General features: G+C 38.9%; 1 protein-coding gene across 4 annotated transcripts; it reads left to right on the top strand.

The window, feature by feature from the left end:
* The first annotated feature begins 3,395 nt into the window (after nucleotides 1-3,395).
* LOC117482873 (CMP-N-acetylneuraminate-beta-galactosamide-alpha-2,3-sialyltransferase 1-like) lies at nucleotides 3,396-18,047 on the top strand. 4 transcript variants are annotated; one of them, XM_034131104.1, is made up of 8 exons: nucleotides 3,469-3,486; nucleotides 7,370-7,442; nucleotides 10,261-10,547; nucleotides 11,253-11,449; nucleotides 12,202-12,369; nucleotides 13,787-13,832; nucleotides 15,090-15,209; nucleotides 17,498-18,047. In XM_034131104.1, the coding sequence occupies exons 3-8, from the start codon at nucleotides 10,299-10,301 to the stop codon at nucleotides 17,663-17,665; spliced, it is 948 nt and encodes a 315-aa protein (XP_033986995.1). In that variant the 5' UTR covers nucleotides 3,469-3,486; nucleotides 7,370-7,442; nucleotides 10,261-10,298; the 3' UTR covers nucleotides 17,666-18,047. The 4 variants fall into 4 exon arrangements, with proteins under 4 accessions (XP_033986996.1, XP_033986995.1, XP_033986997.1 ...); XM_034131105.1 differs by lacking the exon at nucleotides 7,370-7,442 and having other exon boundaries at nucleotides 3,396-3,486; XM_034131106.1 differs by lacking the exon at nucleotides 3,469-3,486 and having other exon boundaries at nucleotides 6,455-7,442; nucleotides 17,503-17,585.
* Nucleotides 18,048-22,277: the final 4,230 nt, after the last annotated feature.

The raw sequence follows: 22,277 nt of genomic DNA on the forward strand, positions 1-22,277 counted from the left end.
CAGCAGGAGAGAACTCTTTAAAGTAGAGACACTATATACTGATATACACCTGAACATCAGCAGGAGAGGACTCTTTAAAGTAGAGACACTACATACTGATATACACCTGAACATCAGCAGGAGAGGACTCTTTAAAGTAGAGACACTACATACTGATATACACCTGAACATCAGCAGGAGAGGACTCTTTAAAGTAGAGACACTACATACTGATATACACCTGAACATCAGCAGAAGAGGACTCTTTAAAGTAGAGACACTACATACTGATATACACCTGAACATCAGCAGGAGAGGACTCTTTAAAGTAGAGACACTACATACTGATATACACCTGAACATCAGCAGGAGAGGACTCTTTAAAGTAGAGACACTACATACACATATGATCCTGTAAATAAGCAGGGTGGAAAATCAATAATTTCTGAGGCAAAAGACAGAAATACTGACAGGTGCAGATATCTAATCTTGTCTAAAACCGAGGAAATGAACCCACTTTTTATTTGTAGTCAAGGCTCCTACTTTATTATCTCAAAACAATTGAACATGACGTTAAAGTTCATGGAGTTCAGGGTAACGTTTCAAGAGCCCGGAAAATAAAAGGTTTACTTTTACAGTATGTCTGACGATAACAAAAGTGCGGTATGTGGCAGCATATAATCAGCACAGTGGTGACAGAGGAGCATCTGATCTACAGTGATTTAACCACAAACCTGTTTTTCGTGTGTACGCTCTACTGAACCTGATATGGAAAGGGGTTGAGCTAAAGGTAAACAGACAATGAAAAACCCCCTGCTCATTGTTATTGCACGTTTCAAGCCTGACTTCTATTCATCAGATTTAAGTCGACACTGCAGCGCCATCTTGGATAAACACATGACACAGTGAAATTATTTTATCACGTGAGCTGCGTTTCTGAGGAGACGAGGAAACACATAAGGCATGAAACTGAGTAGGCTAAAGGCGGCAGACGCACATCCCGTTTCATAAGAAGGTTTGTGGTTCTCTTATTTGCAATTTAACGTGATCGTGTATTTGGTACTTTGGTTATTAACTGTTTACTTTACCTTCAGCTGTTCTTAGTTTCGAGTGTCTGATAACAAGCTATCATGCTAAACTAAGATAGTAAAACACTCATGCTAAACAACAACATGTTAGCATTTTGATAGCAAGCATGCTAGCCAAGGTTGGCAGGGTTACTTTTAAAATGTAATCTGTTACAGTGACTTATTAACTTGAAAGAAAATGTAATATCTAAATATCACAATATACTGTATATGTTACCGAGTCCTTTCCGTTACTTTTGGATAACTTAAATATAAATAAATACAAGAGAAAATAAATATCAATGAGATGTTTAGTGTATTATATAAGTTCAAAACTCCAAATATATTTCCTTTTGGTCTTTCTTTCACAAAAAACAGAATATGTTTTTTTTATTGTTTTTATTGTCGAAAGAAAGAAGAACTACAGCTAATATGCATCAGATACTCCCTTAGCCTGATGCTAGCATGTTAGCATTTAACTCAAAACACCACCATGCCTCTTCTAGTCAGGGTGGTATATTTAATGTAAAGGATTGCTTTAAGAACTTTTATAAATGATCATTTGTTTGCCCAACGATTCAGGGATAACAGATTTCAATCAGGAGATACTTCATTTTGTTTAAAGAACATTTATTGACACATGCCATATGATAAATGTTAAGTCTTTGGCCATTAGACCCCGATCCTGAAATCGTATATCTAAAGGGGGAAATGCAGCCGTGAGCATATGGGGAACCCCCCGGGGTCTAGACACTGGTGGTGATGCTGAAGATCTGGATTTGATGATGGGATGAAGAGGGGATGTGATGAGGTCTTTGGATTAGCTCTCCTTGCACTGGATGTGATGAAAGGAGGTGGATGGAGAGGAGGCGGGCGGCAGCATGAACACCTGAAATCACAGCTGACTGCAGGAGAGAGGAGAACCATTTTAAAGTTTGGCTGCAGCACAATGATTGGCTGCTGAGATTGAGGTGAATGTAATAGGTTAGCAGGAAGCCTGTGATGAGCTGATTATAAGCAGCTGCGGAGTGAATGTATACAAGTCTTCCTGAAAGAACTTGCGCTGAGCTTTATATCTCTGATCTTTGTTTTTTGCAAAGTAGCATATGAAAAGGTCAGATACCACCTTTGCATGCGTGATGGGCTATTTGAATGTAGCATCGACTGGTAATCAGATTGTCATTTCCTAATCAAAAGAGGGAGAAAAGGACACTGGGTTTTTATTTTAAAACCTTGGCTACCAGTCAATAAACAAAACTGAGGAACAGAGGAAGATGTGACACAATAGCAGGGAAGTCAAAAATGTCAGTTGACTCAGAAAGTGATGCAGAAACAGGGAAATATCACTTTACATGTAAACGTATTATTAGTTAAAAGACATGTTCGTTATAGAGGAAGTTGCATTTCTGCAGATCATGCTGTATTTCTGTGGATATGACTTTAAATAATCTACAAAATGGAGGAGACCGATCTGATCGGAAACCGGTATGGACAATGACTATGTTTTAAAAATGCGCTTATCCAGAAAAGCCTGGTTTGGACACTTTACGGGCAGAAGAAACATTTCTATTAAAGAAAGAATGATACATTTCTGCCTTTGTATGCCTATAATAGCTACTAACTTGAATTTGTATTCAAATTAATTAATCAATTATTTTTTATATTTTATTGTAATGTAGAGACAAGGCTTTTAGTGACAATCATGTATTGCGTTACAATTATATGCAAAAAAAAGAAAAAGAAAAAGTCTAAATATGATCTGAGGCCTGGCGCCCCCCCTGCGATCTTTGGCGCAGGGGGGGCGCCCCCCAGGTTGGGAACCACTGCTCTACATCATCATCAAATGGTTCTCTCTCTTCCAGAATCATTTGCAAGGCCCTCTGAGCAGAGAATCTTTTGGCCATCTTGATCAGTTGTGATAAGGACCCAAACTGGCAAAGCTTTATTTATTGTGTCTTGCCCCAAATTTGCAGCTTGGATAGAGTGTGAAAAAAATAAAGATTGGTTCCCGCAAAACATAATGCGGGAATGTGAGAGCAGACAGGTGTCGGTGCTTGAGTTTATCAACAATGTTGCAACCTTGTGCGGGAATGACACACACACACACACACACACACACACACACACACACACACACACACACACACACACACACACACACACACACACACACACACACACACACACACACACACACACACACACACACACACACACACCTATATCTATTTCCTCATGGGGACATGGTGTATTTCTATGATCTGTAGAAAGGATAACACACTCATACCAATATTTAACTAATGAATGAAATAGAAACCTTTCATGGTGTCATTATGAAAGTTGATGCTGTAATAAGTGGAAGACATTATCTCTGGAAACACATAAGGCATGAAACTGAGTAGGCTAAAGGCGGCAGACGCACATCCCGTTTCATAAGAAGGTTTGTGGTTCTCTTATTTGCAATTTAACGTGATCGTGTATTTGGTACTTTGGTTATTAACTGTTTACTTTACCTTCAGCTGTTCTTAGTTTCGAGTGTCTGATAACAAGCTATCATGCTAAACTAAGATAGTAAAACACTCATGCTAAACAACAACATGTTAGCATTTTGATAACAAGCATGCTAGCCAAGGTTGGCAGGGTTACTTTTAAAATGTAATCTGTTACAGTGACTTATTAACTTGAAAGAAAATGTAATATCTAAATATCACAATATACTGTATATGTTACCGAGTCCTTTCCGTTACTTTTGGATAACTTAAATATAAATAAATACAAGAGAAAATAAATATCAATGAGATGTTTAGTGTATTATATAAGTTCAAAACTCCAAATATATTTCCTTTTGGACTTTCTTTCACAAAAAACAGAATATGTTTTTTTTATTGTTTTTATTGTCAAAAGAAAGAAGAACTACAGCTAATATGCATCAGATACTCCCTTAGCCTGATGCTAGCATGTTAGCATTTAACTCAAAACACCACCATGCCTCTTCTAGTCAGGGTGGTATATTTAATGTAAAGGATTGCTTTAAGAACTTTTATAAATGATAATTTGTTTGCCCAACGATTCAGGGATAACAGATTTCAATCAGGAGAGACTTCATTTTGTTTAAAGAACATTTATTGACACATGCCATATGATAAATGTTAAGTCTTTGGGGATTAGACCCCGATCCTGAAATCGTATATCTAAAGGGGGGATGCAGCCGTGAGCATATAGGGAACCCCCAACAAGGAGGAAAGTGGATGAAAGATTAAGATCGGACCACTTGACGAAGGTTTTTACCATACCAGGTGGCATGGATTCTGCTGAGACATGATTGAGGATTTAGACCGAGATTTATGCAGTGAGGCAGAAATGTTTATAAATGATATAGATAAGGAGCCTGACTGCGGCCGGGTACGAACTAGGAAAAGAGAAACCCCCAACAAACGAATGATGAATGATGCGATGCAATGAATCATTACGATAATATCCGTGAGTGATATGATAGTATTGCTGCGCTGAATGTGGGCATGTAATTACCTTACGTGATGCGACGAGTCTAAACTGGGAAGCAAGCAAGGGTTAGACAGGAATGTGCGGGGAGAGAGAAGGAAAATAGGAGAGGGTGAGCGGACAGAGAAGGAAAATCGAATGGGGTGAGCTGCACTCCCGGTGATACTGACTATTGCAGATGGTGCAAAATGCAGCAGCACGGCTCCTAACTGGCACACGCAGACACAAGCACATTTCCCCCCATTTTATCTTCACTCCACTGGCTGCCCGTTCATTCGAGGATTCAGTTTAAAACTATTTTATTTACTTTTAAAGCCCTCAATGGCCTGGCCCCGCCCTACCTCGTTGAGCTGTCACTCGCACTCTCAGGTCAGCTGATCAGTTGCTCCCGAGGGTGCCAAAAACAAAGTCCAAGCGCAGAGGGGACCGTGCTTTCTCTGCTGCCGCCCTTAAACTGTGGAACGACCTGCCCTTGCTAATCAGACAGGCTCCCACACCGTCTGTTTTTAAATCCTGTCTTAAAACCCACCTCTTCTCCTTAGCATTCGGAACCAAGTAGATTGTTGCTTTTATTTGATTTCAGTGGTCTGATGTTTGTACTATGTGGTTGTTTTTATGTTTTAATTTTAATTTTAATTTTGTAATTGTTACGTTTATTCTGGTTTGTTTTGTGTTTCATATCTTTTATGTGATTTTATACTTATTTTTATGTTTTGTGAGCAGAGCTGTGTGATTTTATATATCTCTCTGTACAGCACTTTGGTCTGGAGGTTTTAAAGTGCTTTATAAATAAAGTTGGATTGGATTGGATTGGATTGAATGGAGCAAGACTTCTGATGGCTCAGGCAGTCTGCTGGCTATTGCAAGACTTCTGATGGCTCAGGCAGTCTGCTGGCTATTGCAAGACTTCTGATGGCTCAGGCAGTCTGCTGGCTATTGCAAGACTTCTGATGGCTCAGGCAGTCTGCTGGCTATTGCAAGACTTCTGATGGCTCAGGCAGTCTGCTGGCTATTGCATTGCAAGGCAGTCTGCTGCTATGGCCTCAGGCAGTCTGCTGGCTATTGCAAGACTTCTGATGGCTCAGGCAGTCTGCTGGCTATTGCAAGACTTCTGATGGCTCAGGCAGTCTGCTGGCTATTGCATGGAGCAGGACTTCTGATCACTCAGGCAGTCTGCTGGATAAGTGAGAGAGGCATAGCATGTGGTAAAACATGATCTTAGAAGGATGTGATACACCACCACCAGTTATATGCTTAGTTTACCGTAGGAGATTAAGAGTTTTTGATTAGCCAGTACGGCGTGGATATCAGGTAGGATAGGGAATGCGTGTGGTTAGAATAAGGGCAGAATAAGCAATCATTATAAAACAGAGAATGTACAGGACAGGGATACAATTAGATGAAACCGTTCTGGAGAAGTGCTGATTAATGAATAATGTAATGCAATGAAGGTATTCTGCAGACGATTAAAACGTGAGCTGAGTGAGTGACTCATTGTTGTGAGAGACACTTATCTGCTGGTTGAATTACCTGGGAGGGATTGAATGTGGCGTAGAGGGCCTGCTCGCGGTCGGCTTGTGCGTAATGCGACTTCCGTGTTCGCGGATCAGCTGATCGAGGGGCCTCGACTCCGTTCTGATGCCGGATCGGCTTGTGCGCTTATGCCGAGACGTCCGGACGTACCCGTGTTTCTGACGATGGAGGTCTTCTCCTCTCGCTCTTGCTTGATATCTGCTACGAGGATCTGAAATGGGTATGTCGGCAGCATGAACACCTGAAATCACAGCTGACTGCAGGAGAGAGGAGAACCATTTTAAAGTTTGGCTGCAGCACAATGATTGGCTGCTGAGATTGAGGTGAATGTAATAGGTTAGCAGGAAGCCCGTGATGAGCTGATTATAAGCAGCTGCGGAGGGAATGTATACAAGTCTTCCTGAAAGAACTTGCGCTGAGCTTCATTTCTCTGATCTTTGTTTTTTGCAAAGTAGCATATGAAAAGGTCAGATACCACCTTTGCATACGTGATGGGCTATTTGAATGTAGCATCGACTGGTAATCAGATTGTCATTTCCTAATCAAAAGAGGGAGAAAAGGACACTGGGTTTTTCTTTTAAAACCTTGGCTACCAGTCAATAAACAAAACTGAGGAACAGAGGAAGATGTGACACAATAGCAGGGAAGTCAAAAATGTCAGTTGGCTCAGAAAGTGAAGCAGAAACAGAGAAATATCACTTTACATGTAAACGTATTATTAGTTAAAAGACATGTTCGTTATAGAGGAAGTTGCATTTCTGCAGATCATGCTGTATTTCTGTGGATATGACTTTACACAACACACATGCCTAGTGAAAGGTTTGTGCATACACACTCATAATGAGAATCAGGACGAGGAAGGCTGGACAACTATCACACACGGAAGTGTTATGCAGCTACTGACTAATAAACAACAGGAGCTACAGGGGGCTGGTTGTTTGTAGCAGCTGCTAACAGGTCATAATATGTAAAGCTTATAGGTTACAGAAGATATTCAAAAATACATGAATAAAAGTTACAGTGCAGTTTAGGAAATAATTGGACCAAAGGAGATTGGAACAAACTTGGATGGAAAAAGGGAAAGTAGGGGAGGATGACACGAGACATTTGGATTACATTTTTACAGAAACCCTCCCAACCCTGGTAGGTTTAGCTTTGTATTGTTGCTAAACCTGACGAACTGGTAGTAGGGCGGGATATAAACGATGGAATGTTTCCATGTTTTGAGTCACAACACGCTGCTCAGGTTTCCTCCCCTCTGAGAGTTTAACCTGCTTTGCATCACGTAGCGTAAGATGCACATCCAACAGGTTAATCTGCTGCTGCTGAACGTCTTGTCCCATTCGCAGTGTGCCTTGTCAGGTAAGACAATAAATTCATATATATATATCACATGTTTCAACTGATGGGATTTTTGAAATACTGTATGATTCAAAAGTCATTTTAATCCGAGTGACAGGAGGTTTGAAGGCTTAAATGTAAAAGTGTGTGATTAAGTTCTTTCTATGCTGATGTCTGCCTTTAAAACAATACACTTGGCAAAAGCAAAATTATTATAATCTCATAGTCGCCTGTTAGTTGCTACAGTTTAGTCAGATTATGGTCTGTAATGATGGTAAAACGTGTAATTAGGTTTAAAAGATTATGCAATACAAAGACGAACTAATAACCTAGAATGTATTTGAAATCTCTCACGTTAAACATGGTGAAAAAAATTAAATACATTTTTCTTTTTCAAATAAAGCTAATTTAAGCAACAAATAAACAACACATTTAACATTCAGAAACTGCACATTGGTTTTGCTGTTGGTTACACAATGTGAAATGTTCCTCTGAGATGATGGCAGCCTTTTCTGACTTCTCTTTTGTTTACTGTCTCACACCCTACCTACCAAACCCCATAACTAAACAGCTCAGGGATGTTTCATTTTAACCTCTTATTGTGATGACAACCCGCAGCATTTCTTTAACCCTTGTGTGGTGTTCACACAACAGCGGTAATTACAGTTTAAAAGTCTCAAAAACTACTGTCACAAACTGGATGAATGTGAAGTATGTTGTTAAAGGAGGATGAAAGCGTAATCAAGGAGCACTATTGGAGTGACTTTGATGGTTATTGGACTCAGGATTAATTCATTTGGATTCCTGCTGTATGAAGAAATTAAAGGACGGTGCAAGTGGAAACAATTCACAAAGGGATTAAACTGTTTAAAACACATGCTCAAAGTAAGCCGGATTTTGCCGATGTGTTTATGTGGATTCAAAAGTCGTAAATAATCTACAAAATGGAGGAGACCGATCTGATCGGAAACCGGTATGGACAATGACTATGTTTTAAAAATGCGCATATCCAGAAAAGCCTGGTTTGGACACTTTACGGGAAGAAGAAACATTTCTATTAAAGAAAGAATTATACATTTCTGCCTTTGTATGCCTATAATAGCTACTAACTTGAATTTTTATTCAAATTAATTAATCAATTATTTTTTAAATTGTATTGTAATGTAGAGACAAGGCTTTTAGTGACAATCATGTATTGCGTTACAATTATATGTAAAAAAAAAAGAAAAATAAAAAGTCTAAATATGATCTGAGGCCTGGCGCCCCCCCTGCGATCTTTGGCGCAGGGGGGGCGCCCCCCAGGTTGGGAACCACTGCTCTACATCATCATCAAATGGTTCTCTCTCTTCCAGAATCATTTGCAAGGCCCTCTGAGCAGAGAATCTTTTGGCCATCTTGATCAGTTGTGATAAGGACCCAAACTGGCAAAGCTTTATTTATTGTGTCTTGCCCCAAATTTGCAGCTGGGATAGAGTGTGAAAAAAATAAAGATTGGTTCCCTTAAAACATAATGCGGGAATGTGAGAGCAGACAGGTGTCGGTGCTTGAGTTTATCAACAATGTTGCAACCTTGTGCGGGAAACACACACACACACACACGCACACACACACGCACACACACACGCACACGTCCCACACTTTTATTAGCACCAGTGGACCCGGACATCCTGTAGTGTGTGTCATATAAATGTGTAGGGGGTGTGTACAGTGGGTGGTCATTGAAAATGTGTTCTGATATATGTTCTTCACAGACAATGAGCCAAGGCCATTGAGTGTGGGTTTTTCTTTAACTAAATAATGACGGGTCCCACAGACCCGAACACCATACAAGAGTTAAGCAATGCCATGGAACTGGTTTGATTTGATCTACAAGCACTACACCTACATATGTTTAAAAAAAACTATCTTATTCCTTCCGTGCTCTTAACTTCCCCTTTATGCACTTATGCACCTGTGAGTATTTCTGTAATTCGCCTCTGAAATGATGGAATTCCACCCTTAAAAACTACATTTTATGCTACAAATGTGTATTGTTTGCCTCTCCTGGGACATGTCTCCATGCTTCAATGCTCAAAAAGCTCTTTATGTTTCTCATACTGTCTGTGCTGCTGCGCCTCTTTTCACCCTCTGTCTGAAACCAGAGCCCAGTCTGCTCTGATTGGTTAGCTGGCCGGCCCTGTTGTGATTGGTCAACCGCTTAGAGAGGTCCCGCCCCTTAAAAAATGTAGCCTTTGCAGACCATTTACATGCATCAAAACCTATATAACACACTACAGAAAGGCGTAGAGGTGTAAGAGTGGAGTAAATACTGTGTCAACTGTCAAAGGGTTTGCAAACTTTACTAAAATAACCTCCTGTTTTTTTTGTAATTTCTTTATTACTGTAAATGCATAAATGGGGTACAGGTCTTACTCATCAGTTACAGTCATGTGATGTTAAAGTGTTGCAAATATACTTTATGATAGAATAAACTGCTGTAAGGTAAAACACTTTATGATCAAAGCTCAACAGCATGGACTTTTTATAATTTCATATTGCATTGCATCTCTTTGTTTAATAGTTATTAGTTTACTTCCTCGTAGAAACACAAACATTGGTACATCTTATTGTGGTTCACAGAACAGTAAAATAGCTGACACAGCTGTTAATATAAGTCGCTTATTGCATTAAATTGATGTTTTGATGTTGAATCATACCATAATTGGAGCCATCGTATGTTACTCTGACCCTCTACTGAAGACACCTGTAGATAATAGGTGTTTGAATGTCAGGCGTGGCTGCCTCACAGATAATAGATGACTGATCCACCCTTTTCTTTCATTATAAACTCTATCCACAGATTGGCTGTGACTGATTTAGGAGAGCCACGCTGCCGAGATGTTTTACAGATTAAATACAATCAAAACTCTCTTGTCCCTTCTGAGCATCGCTGCCATTTACTTGCTGTATGGATCCACGTGGAATTTATCGGTGTATTTCCCGGACCATGGGAGCTCCAGAAGTTGTGACTGTCACACATGTTTAGGGGACGGAGATCCGTGGTTTAAAGAGACTTTCAACGCAGTTCCAAGACCCTTTCTGTCAAAAACACATCGGACATCGCTGGAAGAATACAATTGGTGGAAGGTAATCTATCGATCTATCTGTCTGTCTGTCTGTCTATCTATCTATCTATCTATCTATCTATCTATCTATCTATCTATCTATCTATCTATCTATCTATCTATCTATCTATCTATCTATCTATCTATCTATCTATCTATCTATCTATCTATCTATCTATCTATCTATCAATCAATCAATCAATCAATCAATCAATCATCAACATGTGTCCCCTCTGTGGAAAGAGACTCTGAAAGTTTCAGGAACAAAGATTCTCTCTCTTTTTGATCCATTTCTATAAAAACCTGTCTGAAAATGAGCTGATCAGATTTTGGCCACTTGATGATGTCATAATGATGTTTTGTCTTGTGTCACCATTAGCCAATCACCAACCAAGGTAACCCCCCCACCTTATCACCTGAATCTCCTCCTAGAGCACCATTGTGTTCTTTGTAACCAAATCTCTCTCAGAGGGGCGTGGGGAGGGGCTCCTTATTTTCATCTAAAGTAATCAGCACTTTTGAAACAGGGCTGAAACAGAGGGGATTATGGGTAATGCTGCAATGATCTGTTTGGTGTTTCAGCCAATCAGAGACATGTTCTGTATATATCTGAGACCTATAATATATTGATGAAAAACAGTATAATAGGGGACCTTTAAGTGGAACTGGTATTTGATTGAATTGTACACGAATGCTGGAATAACCTTATTTTTCTGTTATTTGTCAGACATTACAGTACGACCACCGCAACTTCACTCAGTTCAACGCAACGGTGGAAAAACTGTTTAAGATCTTCCCACCAGTTCCAGATGTTGTCGAATCGAACCCTGACCGCTGCGTCAGCTGTGCTGTGGTGGGGAATTCGGGAAATTTGAAGCGATCACACTATGGACCTCTCATAGATGCTCATGATTTAGTAATACGGTAAATCACTACTGCTATTTCTAATAACATCTAGACTGAAATTACTTTTTGTACCATGTGGTTTAGAAATTGGCAAAGGAACAGAAAGCATGTATTATTTTTTCAAGGCTTTTATTGTCATTTGTACATACCTACAGTGTGGATATATCAATGAGAATCTTAGGGTCCTCCAACAGTGCGACACAATAAAACAGATAAAACAGTGCAAGTAAATACAAATACAATAGAATAAAAATAGTGCAAGAAGAGTCTATATGCACGTGGAATATGATATATTGGATAAATAATTTGTAAGTTGCAAACAGGTGAATGTTATGAATGTTCTAGTATTATCCCTCAGATTACAAATGATTGTTACATTTTTACAATATTCACAAAGACCTATGCTCCGATTATTCTGTAACGTCCTGAATTTGCACCGAAAATGCTGTCAAATCTTACCATCAGACAGCTGGGATTTCTTATAATTACTAACACAGCTTTCATAATTCTCCAACCACAAAGAGGCAGAAAGAATCCAATAAAACAAATATCTAAATTACTGCAATGCCGATTCTTATGGGAATTACATTACTACGTTACCTCAGTGTTTACAAAACATTTGCAGTTACATTTTTACTTGCCTTATTAAGGATTCTTTGTTCAAATGTACTACAAGTTGGTTATTCTATTCCTGTGCAAATACGCTTTAAAACAAATTGTACACTCCATGAAATCCTCATATAATTGTCCTCAAACTATGTTTTTTTAAGAATGAACCACGGCCGTACCAAAGGATTTGAAAAAGATGTTGGGACCAGAACAACTCATCATATACTCTATCCAGAGAGTGCCATTAATTTGCCAGACAACACTAGTCTTGTGCTGTTTCCATTCAAAACTACAGATTTACTGTGGCTCATAAACAAGTTCAAACCAAGGTGGGTGGTCATTTTAAAACAATACCTGATGTGTAGTTCAATTAAAGCTAGGAACGCAAAGATAAGTGCATTTAATGGATGAGTTTGCATGAAGTATAAGGAAGGTTTGGAGTGGATTGTGCAGGAAAAGTGTACTTTATGTGGTCTTTACAGCGAGAAAATGTTTCTCTTTTGAGCAATCATTGAAATCAATATACATTTTAAATTGCAATCCAAATATAGCCAAGCTGGAAAACTGGTTTATATATTCAAACCAACCGATATAAAGATAGATAGATAGATAGATAGACAGACAGACAGACGGACGGACAGACAGACAATCAGATAGATAGATAGATAGATAGATAGATAGATAGATAGATAGATAGATAGATAGATAGATAGATAGATAGATAGATAGATAGATAGATAGAAAGATAGATAGATAGATAGATAGATAGATAGATAGATAGATAGATAGATAGATAGATAGATAGATAGATAGATAGATAGATAGATAGAAAGATAGATAGATAGATAGATAGATAGATAGATAGATAGATAGATAGATAGATAGATAGATAGATAGATAGATAGAAAGATAGATAGATAGATAGATAGATAGATAGATAGATAGATAGATAGATAGATATATAGATAGATAGATAGATAGATAGATAGATAGATAGATAGAAAGATAGATATATAGATAGATAGATAGATAGATAGATAGATAGATAGATAGATAAGAAAGATAGATAGATAGATAGATAGATAGATAGATAGATAGATAGATAGATAGATAGATAGATAGATATATATATAGATAGATAGATAGATAGATAGATAGATAGATAGATAGATAGATAGATAGATAGATAGATAGATAGATAGACAGACGGACGGACGGACGGATAAATAGATAGATAGACAGACAGACAGACAGACAAATAGATAGATAGTTGGACGGACGGACGGACGGACAGACGGACGGACAGACAGACAGACAGACAGACAGACAGACAGACAGACAGACAGACAGACAGACAGACAGACAGACAGACAGACAGACGTACTTTATTGATCCCAAATAGGGAAATCTTTGCGTTGCAGCAGCATAAAAAACACAAGGCAATGTACATGAGAGAAACTAAGACAAAAGAAATAAACAGTCCAAAATATTTCAGAAATAGAAATAAAATAGCATTACAAATTTAAAAATGTAAAGAATATCAAATAAAATAAAAAAGCGTTGGAAGTCTGTATGCTCTTGATTGACCTGATTTGTGGTAATAATAATTAAATATAGGCTATGCAAGGGCCCTTACCAATTTACTATAGCTATGGATTTGAAATCTGACAGAGAGTGTAATATAACTCTTACTAAATAGTTCTTTTGTAAGTTTTCTACTGAATTGAACAATGTTTCCTCCAACAGTGAAGGAGCTGCTGGAAACACAAAGAGAATAGCTAACAAGGATTTGGTGAGTATTCAAATGGTTTTTGCATGAAACAAGTAATAAATGTTTTAATAACTTGTATTGTTTTATGCGAACGACTCCCAAATATACCTACCCCTAAAAAAAAACACCAGCTCTCTGATGCCCCTGGTTGACTGTCTTAATGACATAAAGGCCTGGATGGCGCTAAACTTTTTAAATATAAATGAGAGCAAAACAGAGGTCATTGAGTTTGGACCAAATGGTGATGTCCCTTCCAGTGACCTGGGTTCCCTGCAACCATATGCAAAACCCATGGTCACAAATCTGGGCGTCAAAATCGACAGTGCTTTTAAATTGTAGACTCTGTGGTTCAGTCCAGTTTTTATCACTTGAGGCTCCTGTCCAAAATTAAACCGGTTTTATCCTTTTTAGACTTTGAGCGTGTTATTCATGCCTTTGCTTCTACTCGTCTAGATTACTGTAAAGCACTTTATGCCGGCCTAGACAAGACCTCGCTGGCACGCCTGCAGCTGGTACAAAACGCTGCGGCTCGGCTGCTTACTGGAACACGCAAGCATGAACACATCACACACAGGGATCTGGCTTCCCTCCACTGGCTTCCCTCCACTGGCTTCCCTCCACTGGCTTCCCTCCACTGGCTTCCCGTCCATTTTAGAGTCCATTTTAAGATGTTATTGTTTGTTTTTAAATCGCTTAATGGGCTGGCCCCTCAGTACATCTCCGATCTCCTAAAGGTGTACACCCCCTCAAGGGCTTTGAGGTCGGCTGATCAGCTGCTGCTGGTAGTCCCTGAAACCAAGAAAAAGACCAGGGGAGACCGAGCCTTCTCAGCGGTAGCCCCCAGGCTCTGGAACGACCTGCCCCCCCCCCCATGTCAAATTGTCGCCCACCCTTCAAACTTTTAAGTCCCGCCTGAAGACCCACCTCTTTTCCCTCGCTTTCGAGTCAGTCTGAGCTGTTTTATCGATTTTTAAGCTTTTATTGTCTGTCCATAGTCTTTGTGTACCTTGTATTAATTCTTATGTGTGCCTTTTATCTATTATTGTAATATTATATGTTATTATAATGTTATGTTTGCTGTGAAGCACTTTGGTAAACCCTCTGTTTTTAATATGTGCGATATAAATAAAGTGGATTGGATTGGATATTGTAAACAAATTACAAGGAATTGGCTAAAAGGTAATAACTTAGTAAACTCATTGTAATGTGCATTGACTGGTGATAGGAATGGTTTGTACCAATATCAGTTTAATAAGGTCTAAATCTGATTGATTACAGGTGATGATCCTCAATCCAGCGTTCATGAAGCATGTCCATCAAAACTGGCTGGAAAAGAAAGGCAGATATCCATCCACTGGCTTCATGACTGTAATTCTCAGCCTGTTCATGTGTGATCAGGTACGTTCAAATTGATCATTGTCAACATTTACAAGTTATTTTTTATACAAATTGACAGTGATGGTTGCAATACGCCCAGAAAAGATGATGTGCTGGTTATGGCAAGGAAAAATACAGCTAGGTCAATCATGAGTACCTCAAAATAAACACAAGAAGATTGAATAGCTGTATTTCAACATTGTTGGGAGCACGTAGCATTAGCCTGTTAGCTTGGATTAGCATGATGACTTGAAATCATGGATGTATAATAAGAACTGGATACAGCGTGGGAGGCGGGGTCTCGTTCTTTCCTATGAGAGCTGCTCATTGGAGCATGAAGGCAAAATGGCACAACTTTTGAGAGAGCGAAACGTCACAGATTACCCGTCATGCCTAGCTGTCAGAGCAGAAGAACCCGTATGTGCGCTCACAGAGCATGCGTCCCTTAAGCCCCGCCCCCCGAGCTCCCACTCTCGGCTCAGTAGAATGAATGGAGAGAGAAAATAAATCTAGATTCGGCTTTTAGTGCATTTTACAACTTTAAGGACCGAATGTTTTTAATAAGGGCTATACAATAGTTCATACTGGGTAATTTATTTAGTTTAAAAAAAAGTATCTGCTGATTTACAGACGTCTCTTTCCCATGTTAGTCAATGGGAAAAAGTCTTTCTGGGCCCAGTGGCGTCATGGACTGATACGGAAATGGTAGTACCGCCGTTTGGCCACTACGAATTTGTTCCTCACCCCTCGATTCCACCGGGTCTGTCTGCGTCGCGTCACGGCTGCGCCGCGGTTTTGGTCCGGCCTCCTCCGGCGTCATACCCTACCAGGCGCGTTTCAGAAGCATTTCAGAAGCATTTCAGTAGCGGAGCGTCTTGCGTGCCGGCTCGCAGTTTTTGTTGATTTGGGCATATTTCCTGGACAGGCTACTTTGTACAGACAAAGTTAATAATAATTGTAATATTCCAGTTATAAACGACATGAATCAAAGATGTGTTGCTGTATTTTAGTGGTAAAAAAATGCATTCATCATCATAATTATTCTATATATATAATTTACACAGTGCCTGTAAACCGGAGGAGAACGCTGGCATTTCTCCTCCTACTTGAAAGACTACGGAGGGATAGGGTCTGCAAAATTAGTTTATTTTGGGGATTGACTGGATGCTCTGACGGGTCCACTTCCTGCCCGGCGCCATGCAACGCCTCGCGTCGAAAAATAGACTTGAATCCTATTTTGAGCGGAGCCCAGTGCAGAGACGCTTCTGGGCCGTAACGCGGCGCGTCTGGTGGAATAGCACCCATTGACTAGAGTGGCCGCGATCTTTGCGAACGCCGCGGCGCAGCCGTAACGCGGCCGTAACGCGGCCGTAACGCGACGCAGACGGACCCCGTGGAATCTAGGGGTCAGAGTCTGGCGCACTTCCTGGGGGCTTGCTTGAAATGAGGAGCTAGTCTGGCTCTGTCCAAAGATGACAAGTTTTCATACAAACATTTACAGAAACACATCAGGAAAGTGTTTACTTAGGTGTGAAGTATGCAGATTATTTTCATAGACTTCTATCCTCTTGTTGGATATTACAAAGAATAGTCTAGACCAGCGGTTCCCAACCTGTGGACCGCGGCCCCCTAGTGGTCTGCGAAGGCATTGCACGTGGGCCACCAAATAATTTGCAAAACATTATGATTTGTGTGGAAACATTTCATTATTAAAAAAATGTTTTCCTTTGAACCCCTTTCCTTTTCCTTACTTGATCCTCCTTAGCAACGGTCATTACAGTCCTTGACAGCGGTCTGTTCTACTGGATTAACAACGTGTCACATGTTCTAAATTGACCAATCAGACTCAGAATCGAGTATTCAACTAAACCGTGTAATAAAAATGTCTGTTTGTTACTGATGGCCAGCTAAAAAGTTCTCTGACAACTTTATTTAGCCTCCGTATTGTTTATGGTTGAATATGGGCCACGAAATTCTTAAGTGGGCCCTGAGTTGAACAAGGTCTAGACTCTAGAGCAGGACCAAATATGGAGGTTTTCTAACTAACACACCTACCTTACTCTTGACAAGAAAGACAATCTGTATTTTTCCAAAATGCTGAAGACATCATTAATGGTTATGGACAATAAAATGTCCAAAAGGCAAATTGATTACTACAACCCAAGTTAATGTAACATAGAAAATGGAGAAAGGTTAATGTATATTCTACTTTATGAAGCATTTATTCAAAATAATACATTAAAACAAACATTTGTTGACAGCAATGCTCAACTCAGCTGAGATTCACGGAACAATTGTTGTTTTCCCAGATCAGTGTTTTTGGGTTTGGAGCGGACAACGAAGGAAACTGGAACCATTACTATGAGATTCTCAAAAACCATAATCTGAGAACTGGACCTCATCCTGGAGCTCAGGAATATGGAGTTATGCAGAAACTAAACACGAAGAAGAAGATACGTCTTTATACTGGATTTTAAATGTTTTTTTAATGTTTATTCATCCATTTGTTAATTTCATAAACATGAACCGAAAAATTGTGAATATGTGACGTGAGGTGCTTATAGATCCAGTCTTAATAGTTTACAATAGTGAACATATGTAAATAAGTTGTATCAGTACAGTAGTAATTTAAAATAACATCAATTGAAAGTGATGGTTTAGTTACAGAAGGAAGTTACATTTTAGAAACTTCGGCTGCTATCCTTTAAATAAGTTAATCAAATGTGTCTTTGTTTCTTTTTCTACCACAATTTGGATTCTTCTTCTTTCCTTTTTGAAGTTAAACTTTGTGTATGTGTTGTTTATGAATATGCAAAGCTGTGACACAGGTGTTGCTGATAAAAATCAATATTGGCTGTGTTTTGTTTTTGGGCTTGTCAATGTGATCATTGTTCCTGTCAGATAGTTCCTGTTATTAATGCTAATGGAGGTCAAACTGTGCGTTTTGCACCTGGGGACATATATGTAAACACATCCTTTACTCAAGTAGAAGTACAGATACTCGTGTTTAAAAATACTCTGGTAAAAGTAGAAGTACTGACTAAACTTCTTTACTCAAGTAAAAGTAAAGAGGGCTTTGAAATGTACTTCAGTAAAAAGTACCCATAACTAGCAGCTGTTTTAAAGAGTACCTGACCTCCCTTTATATTAATAGAACAATAATGTCATTGTTAGCTAATGAATGTTTCCATGCTGAACAACGGCAACATGACAACGTTTTCATTGGTCCCTCTTCTTTAGAGAAGACCAGGAAATGATGGATACACGGATCGTGTTCAAATCAATAGGCACGCAATGACTCTAAATAATAATGATCACGCCACCAAACACACATTCAAACTAAAGGAACCAGCCTGTTTGGGAAATGTGAGAAGTAGAAAGTACAGGTATTTGTGTTCAACATGTAAGAAGTAGAAAGTACAGGTATTTGTGTTCAACATGTAAGAAGTAGAAAGTACAGGTATTTGTGTTCAACATGTAAGAAGTAGAAAGTACAGGTATTTGGGTTCAACATGTAAGAAGTAGAAAGTACAGGTATTTGAGTTCAACATGTAAGAAGTAGAAAGTTCAGGTATTTGTGTTCAACATGTAAGAAGTAAAAGTAAAAAGTCGTCAGGAAAATAAGTAGTGGAGTAAAGTACTGATACCAGAAAAATGTACTTAAGTAAAGTAACAAAGTATTTGTACTCCACTTCTTCCCACCTCTGGATATGTCTCCCGATGAGTATGGACACAATTCCCATTAAGCCCCCAGTTAGGGTTAAGGTCAAATCTAATCCAAAAATGTAATGTGAAAATAGAACTTGTTATGTCTTAATAGCAAGGTGAGCTTTTACTAAAATCGAACATATGACATTGTTGCCTTAAACATGATGAGATGTTTAGATTTTGGATTCTTTGTTTCTTGTCTTTTAATTTCTCTAATGTATTGAACATTGTCTTTTAACAACGCAAACATTTCCCAAATTGGGATCAATAAATTACTTCTTATGTTCTTATATTATCTTATCTTAACATCAAGCAAGTAAAGTGATGCCTTCTGTCATTTAGGCCCGGGTGACCTTAAACAATACAAAAAAAGAGCAATAAGGAACCTATTTTAAGTCTTAAAAGTCTTTAATTCCATACTAAACAAAATCAATATCCATACACGTAAAAGTTATTTCCAACAAATGAAGTTTAGCTAAAACGGAGACACATTTATGGAAGAAAAACCTACTTTTTTCCCCCTTTAACACTCACCAATGCTTTAGGTCTGTCTGTCTTACATTCCTCACATCTACTCAAACAGCTGATGACAAAGTTTACAAAAAGTTACAAATGAAAAATGTATGTTCAAATATTGGACAGGAAATTCTCCTCGGTTTCATTGTTGCTTTCTGTTTGAACTTCACGATAGTTGTGCAGCACAAAAAAAGCATTTTACCAAAAGCATTATACAATTGATCAGCTGCTAGCATAGAAAACAATGTCAGCAACACCTGTCATTTTCAACCTAGTAGTGTATCTTTTCTTACGTAAAAGTGTCCTATCATGGTGTAGGCCGAGACATCAAGCAGGAAATGGATTTTAAAGTACAAAAACGGTGCTATAAGGAAGTAGTGCTGGTTTGTTTATTACTGTGGTTCAATTATGTTTTTTATTCTATTTATTTTGCCCAATATATCTACCCTATCAATGCTTAATGCCACACTATAACACACTGTTTTCTGTACAGATGTATTTATGTTGTATGGTGTGTGTAAATATAATTGTACCCTTTTTGGACGATGACATCTATGTTTAAATTGATCTTAACGAGCCCCTTCAAATTCCTTTTTATCTATTTCAATCAAGAGAGACTTCATTTTGTTTAAAAAACATTTATTGACATATGTCATATGATAATGTTAAGTCTATGGCGATTAGACCCCGATCCTGAAATGGTATATCTAAAGGGGGAAATGCAGCTGTGAGCATACAGGGAACCCCCCGGGGTCTAGACACTGGTGATGATGCTGAAGATCTGGATTTGATGATGAGATGGGATGAAGAGGGGATGTGATGAGGTCTTCGGATTAGCTCTCCTGGCACTGGATGTGATGAAAGGAGGTGGATGGGGAGGAGGTGGTCGGCAGCATGAACACCTGAAATCACGCTGACTGCAGGAGAGAGGAGAACCATTTTAAAGTTTGGCTGCTGCACAGTGATTGGCTGCTGGAGAATGAGGTGAAATGTAACAGGTTAAAGAGAACGCCTGTGATGAGCTGATTATAAGCAGCTGCGGGGTGGATGTATATATAGCCTACCCAGTGTTTCAAGTCATCATGTCACTTGCAAGTCGCATGCTGAACTGTGATTGGTTTTCAATTTATTTGTTGATGTGGGCGTCAGAAAATAACGTATTCATCTCGAGGTTGAGCCCAGAAAACTTTTACGTTCAGATGAATATAAAAACAGTGAAGGTAAAAACCCCCAAACGCTTTTTTTAACGCATCCAAACTAAAAATCCATAATCCAATTTCATTTCAGAGCTGGAAAATCAGATAACATTCTGTTGACAAATTAAAGTGGGACAAACATTCATCCCTATATAAGGGAAATTAATTTAAACCCTATTCAATATTCGTCTCAATGTCAATGTAGTAGGTTTCCCACATGAATATTCCCAAATGTTTTATTCTCGAAACTCAAAAAAGCCGCCTGTGGGATAAATCTGACCCTGAGTCTGAACAGAACATTAAAACATAATATAATACTTGTTTTTTTGACATCTGTACACACTAGTCATCCATCTTTTGTGTGCAGGGATGATCTCATTATCATTCATCACAGAGACATCATGAAGACAATACAATGGTGCTTTCCCAGGAGCGTTGCACCTCTGTCTCGTCGTTAAACAGGTTTGTCTTCTTTATCTTCCAATTCAATTTGACTAACAACGTCATTGTGTAACAGCTACTCCTCTGAGGGGAATGTGTTTTTACAACACAGGGTTGAAATGCTTTATAGGTGTGGCCAAAGAGATTAATTCAAGTGTAACAGTGTTCATTTTAGAGCAACTCATGGAGCCTCTCCCTTTCTCACTGTTATGTTCAACTGCTAAAACTGTAAAAACAATAAAGTAAATAACACCTTCGTCAAATATATGAATTAAAGTCATGCTTTGAGGCGTCTAACTGTGATGAGAAGGGAAAACATTGACCTCTGCTGACAGTCTGTGTGTGTTACACAGTCAATTCATCTTTCTCAATAATGCACCTTCTATTTAAATGATAATGGCGTGACACACTCTATTTACCTCAACATGAACAACTATATTTTAAGTTTGCTGACAAAACAAATTGAACCTGGTATAAAGGCTAACGATGTTTAATTAAGAGGTGTGTCCTGGACTCGACTTCCGGAAGATGGCGACGTGAGTAGCAACACTATCTTCTACCTCTCGCAAGTTGGACAAAATAAACCCTCATAAATGCTCAACTCGATACCTAAAACCAGGAAATGAGGAGAGGGATCAGACGAAGAAGCCGAAGAAATAACAGAAAACAAGAAACAGCGAAAGATCCACCAGGAGTGACAGAAAACTCGAAGCAAGAAAATAACGGACACGAGGACGAAGAAGCTAAAATGACGGAGACGGGCCACTCCGAGACTGATTGATTGATTGAAAAGTTTATTAACAGCTTGTATATTGGGTACAGTACAGTACAGCTCAAAACATACAATTGTTAAGGGGATGCGGACCAGAGAAAGACTTTCGTCTTGTTTACATCAGGGTCCCCCATTTCCAATTCATCATATCATTTAAGACATATAAGACATATAAGACATACAGATGGCTTATTTACAATTTACATACAGTTGGTTTTTTACATACAGATGGCTTATTTACAATTTTCATTTTAGATTTCGTTCTAATACATCCTAACCGGACATTTAAGACATACCAAGTCTACAGATATACAGTTAGTAACAGAGTCTAAAATGCGAGTATATACATAGATGGGGGGGGAAGCTGTCCATTGTACGACAGGTTGAGATTTGTACCATTACCGGGGCCAGTTTTGCAATGACACTGCGTTTACAGAGAATAATGGTGAACTACAG

This window comes from Trematomus bernacchii, unplaced genomic scaffold (genome assembly GCF_902827165.1).
Source record: "Trematomus bernacchii unplaced genomic scaffold, fTreBer1.1, whole genome shotgun sequence".
NCBI lineage: Eukaryota > Metazoa > Chordata > Actinopteri > Perciformes > Nototheniidae > Trematomus > Trematomus bernacchii.